Here is a 5034-nt window from a genome sequence, read left to right as displayed (position 1 = left end):
GTATTACCAATTCAGTTTACCTTCACTATTCTAATATATCACTGTTACTCACCTGTCATTGCCTGTCACCTGTCATTAATAAACTCATTCACCTTTGCAAACCTGTTGTCGCCTACTCTTCTGTCTGTGACAATTTAAATCATTGTGATGATTTAATGTGTTTAGACGAAAGTAACCTAAATGTAATCAAAAAGTAGTCAGATTACATTACCTTAAATGTTTAATGTAATGGATTATGTTACTAACTACAATTTGTCATGTAATTTAGAATCAGTAATTGATTACAACTTGTAAGTAATCTACCCAGCTCTGCATGTGTATGCATGTATCCACGCATACACGCGTCCAAGTGCTCTATGTTTGGAAGGACACATACATGACATGGAGGTAAACAATGTCATGTAACCATTAACTGACACCAGAGAACTGTGAACTTAATTTTATTATTATTATTATTATTATTATTATTATTATTATTATTATTATTAGGGATTCAAGCACATAGTGCTGAAACCCTATTGTAATTGTAAGGATTTTTATTATTTTTCTTATGCCTTTAAAACTGATGTGAACGTAAACATATTGAACATGTTCTTGAAAACTGGTGTTATAAACAGTGCAAATTTTCTCCATATTTTCTTTAATATTGTGGATTTTCTTTTTTTTTTTTAATAGTGAAATTATTCATAAATATTGTTTTTTTTGTTTGTTTTTTTCACTTAAATTAGGTGCATAATTTCAGATAAATGAGGCCTACGATTAATCAGATGCAAAAAGAAATACAAAACCAGTCCTAAATGAAAGAAAACAAGTTGAAAAAAAGATTGAATCATTTGGTGATTGTGACGACCCCTAATGTCTGTTTTTGGAAACACAGTTCAATTTGTGAATTACTTCAATTGACTGTCATTTGGAGACACCAGTCCTGGGTTAGACGCTCCTTTAAAAGAGCCCTTCAACTGAGTCAACTGAGGACTCGGGTTTTGGACTTGGTGTTTGCTTTGTATTTTTAATTATTTTCACATTTACACTTCAACACTTTATTCAGCCATGCAGCCTTCATTACACACTGATATTACTGACCATTTCAGAGACACTGTTATTGTTATTGCTATTTGTTTCTGCTTTTATTATTTAATGTTAGTTTTTCTGTAGTGTTTCTTTGAGCCTTAACCTTTGGTTTTCAACACAGCACAAGGGTTAAGAACTAGTATACAGCCTATTAATATATTACCATGAATAGACTACTATAAATTAACTATAAATAGTTTGCAAATGACTTGTAAGTACTTTATCACTGTATTATTAAGATGTTACCCATAACTTGACATATTTGCAAAAAAAAAAAAAAAAAAAAAGTCTCCTTATTGTGCCACGGGTGTCTGCTTTATTCCTTCACTTTCCTTCTCCCGGCAACAGTTTTTACATGCAAGCCTGTTTCTTTAATGATTATAGTATATACTGAACATTGAAGCATTGCTGTCCACATCTGCCTCTTCTGTTTTTATTACCATCATCTTTGCCATGTTTTTGCTGTTGTTCATTGTATTCATTAACTGTTATTAAAACATTATCTTTATCAAACCTGCACTTTGGTATTATTGTTATTCCTGACAGAAATTTTAACAATAAAATAATTCAAATTGCTTGCTTAAATATTTTGCCTTTTCAATTTGTTTTGTCTTGGGGTCAGTAACTAAGAACAAACACATACACGACAAACACTTGAAATCAGATGGATTCATTCATAAATAAAAAAATACATTTCACTGCTGATAACCAACACGCACATCTAATGTGTCCACTCTACATCAAGCACACTGAATTTATTTTCTGCTTGTACACTTTTATTTTCACATTATGGATCTAAAAATATTTAAGAAGTACATATAGTTGTAATTTTAGATAATTTAGTCCATAGTGATTGAAGAACACAAAGACGATCATTACAGTCATTTTGAAATGTTTGCTCTAATTGGTGCAGATCTGTTGTTAAACACTTTTCGGATTAAGTCTTTGATTTTAGCTGTGTTTAAAACATAAATGATGGGATTTAGCATTGGTGGAAGAGCAAATGAAAGAGATCCGCTGATGATCCTGGCATTGATAGAAGGTGCAGCAATCATATTGCATATTATGGGAAGAAAGAATGATCCAACTACCAAAAGGTGAGAAACACAGGTCTTCAGTGCTTTAAAACGTCCTTCCCAAGATGTAATTTTACATAAAGCAATAAAAATGCCCAGATATGACAGGACTATAATGAACGGTGGTGCTACAAGGAAAAAAGCTTGAATGACATATGCCATAAACATATTAATGCTACTGTCATTGCATGGTATCCTCATCAATCTTCCATAGTCACAATACCAACTCTCTAACACGTTGGATTTACAGAATGAAAGTCTGGTTATCAGAGATGTTGAAATTGTGTTCATAAAGGTGTTAAATGCCCATATTACTGAAAACACTATAGCCATGAACTTATTATTCACTATGGCATTATATCTTAGTGGCAAACAGATTGCAATGAAACGATCAAATGCCAGAACAACAAGAGTGTAAGTCTGCACAGTAATAAAGAAGTTCACAAAAAACATGCTTGCCAAACAAGCATTATATGAGATGTACTGTGAGTCAAAAAAAAAAATCTTCATTATGTTAGGGATCAGTGCATTAGTTTCACCAATATCTGCCAAGGCCAAGTTAAACACACCAATGTACATTGGACTGTGCAGGCTCCGGTGAAGAGCTATAATGAGAATGACTATTGAGTTCCCAATTATAGAAATAAAATATATGATAAATAAGAATATATAGAAATAAGTGCTGTACGGTGAATCTGTAAGCCCAGTGATGAAAAAGTGTTCTGGATGAACAATCGAGATATTCTGGGATAAACTCATGGCATTTTAGCATTTGTTGTTTTGCACAGGCTGAAAATATAAAGTATGAAGAAATAACCAAAATATGGACTTTACTAATCTCACACTTTTAATATCTATTTTCAAATGTTGAAAATATATTATGTAAACTTTCTGTATCACAGACTTGTCTAAATAATCTTAAAGTTTTAGAGCCAGAGCAAACAATGACAGCGTCTGAACGCTTGTGAGCTGCTTTGAATTATATTAGTCCATTATAAATGCTTGTCCTTATTCTCTCATGTCGCAAAGATCATTAGACACCTGCATCATCGAGTCCAAATATATCTTCTTATTCGTCTCTTGAGAGCTTTCAGACAACACAATGATGTAATACTTGTACCCATAAGGAAATGTAATATATGACATATATGTCCCTATATTGCAAGTGACATTGTCATATATGCAAAATATATGACAATATATTGCTATCACATATATACATATCTCTAGATATATGTTGATATATGTTTATAACATATATAAAATGTCCATATTAAATAAATATATTGACATATATTTATACTATCTATATGATTTTTGTTTATATAATATTATATGTTATGACATATGTCACAGATATGTTTAATTTATATATGCCAATATATGTTTATAACATATATAAAATGTCCATATTAAATAAATATATTGACAATATATTTATACTATCTATATGATTTTTGTTTAGTTTATATAATATTATATGTTATTTCTATGCCATTTTAGAATTAGCACAATATTTTAAAAACTTGATTTATTTTACATTATTTATTTTACCTTATCTTAACTAGCTCATAAAAACTGTTGTAAAAAACAAATGCAATGAAAATAATCTAACTCATCTTCAAATAATTTTAATTAAATTACTTATTTAATGATTTTGTATGGTTTAAATTAATTTTCATTGTTGTTATTTGACATTACTGTGACTTAACCAAGAGTTACATAATGAAAATAGTATGCTTAATGCTTACTATTGAATAAAGCGTTTAGATTTGACCCAAAAACAAACAAAGAAACAAACAAAAATGTTAGAAGGGCCATTCCACCGAATGGGTGCCATTTGCTTGTTGTAACTCTTCAAAATTAAATATTATTTTTCATCTTTTTTCAACACTGAATCTAATACTACACATTTTTAACTTTTCAAAATGTGTATTGGTCAATCTCAGGCAATTTTATTTAATTTTTTACAAGGTTTCAACGCAGAAGATGGATGCATGTTTTCTCAGTCCTGTTACCAAAACTCACGTGCCATTTAAAAATCATGTTTAAAAGCATGTGAGTTAATTCCTTTGTATTCACCTCAAGAAAGTGTTTATTTTGAAGAAATGGTTGATTATGTGTTCAAATAACTGATATTTGTGACAAAAAAATCACTTTATTATAAGGCAAGATGTAATTTAATAAAAAACGCAAAACAATTTTCTCATTTAAAAGAAGACAAACGCCTCAAGTTTATATGTTTTTAAATAATTTAATTTATTTAACAATTGTGTAAATGATGGATCAGACACAACTGATAAAAACAGTGGTTTAACTTTATTTTTCTAGAAAAATAAATAAATTTAGTAACAGGACTGAGCACTTTGTAACAGGAATGAACACTGGGTAACAGGACTGAGTGTCCATATGTGTGTGTATGTGTGTGAGAAAAAGAGTGTGTTCATGGCCGTGTGTGCATGTATGTGAGTGAGATTTCTGTGTTGAAGGGATGTTCTATGTGCTAGTAGTACATTACAGTGAAGGAGGTGGAAATAGAAAGAAGGAGAGCAAGGAAAAGAGAGAGGGGGGAGAGGGAGGGAAGGAAATACAAAAAAGGGGGAAAAAGATAGGGTTGCTGGTGTGTTTCACTCCTTCCCTTGCAGCATGCCATGGGTGTGTGTTTCTTGCACCTGCAAAGTATAGGTTCTCTCCATCTTCTACAAAGATAAGAAAGAGAAAGACAAAAAGATGAAGTCACGTCATGGTGGACTGGCTCCCTGCAATGTATGGCATTCATATTGTAAAATTAATCCTAAAAATCTACAATTTAAATAATTTCAACTGTAAAACTCATGATACAGGTGAATAGTATTATATCAGCTAATATTCACATTATTAAATAACA

The 5034-nt window shown here is 30.9% G+C and overlaps 1 protein-coding gene across 1 annotated transcript; it reads right to left on the bottom strand.

The window, feature by feature from the left end:
- Window positions 1-1000: 1000 nt before the first annotated feature.
- Window positions 1001-3159, bottom strand: LOC125248911 (olfactory receptor 1-like). The gene has a single exon (XM_048161071.1). The coding sequence runs from the start codon at window positions 2904-2906 to the stop codon at window positions 1953-1955; it is 954 nt and encodes a 317-aa protein (XP_048017028.1). The 5' UTR covers window positions 2907-3159; the 3' UTR covers window positions 1001-1952.
- Between the last annotated feature and the right edge of the window lie 1875 nt (window positions 3160-5034).

This window comes from Megalobrama amblycephala, linkage group LG16 (assembly GCF_018812025.1).
Source record: "Megalobrama amblycephala isolate DHTTF-2021 linkage group LG16, ASM1881202v1, whole genome shotgun sequence".
NCBI lineage: Eukaryota > Metazoa > Chordata > Actinopteri > Cypriniformes > Xenocyprididae > Megalobrama > Megalobrama amblycephala.
This window is presented reverse-complemented; position numbering and strand designations above follow the sequence as displayed.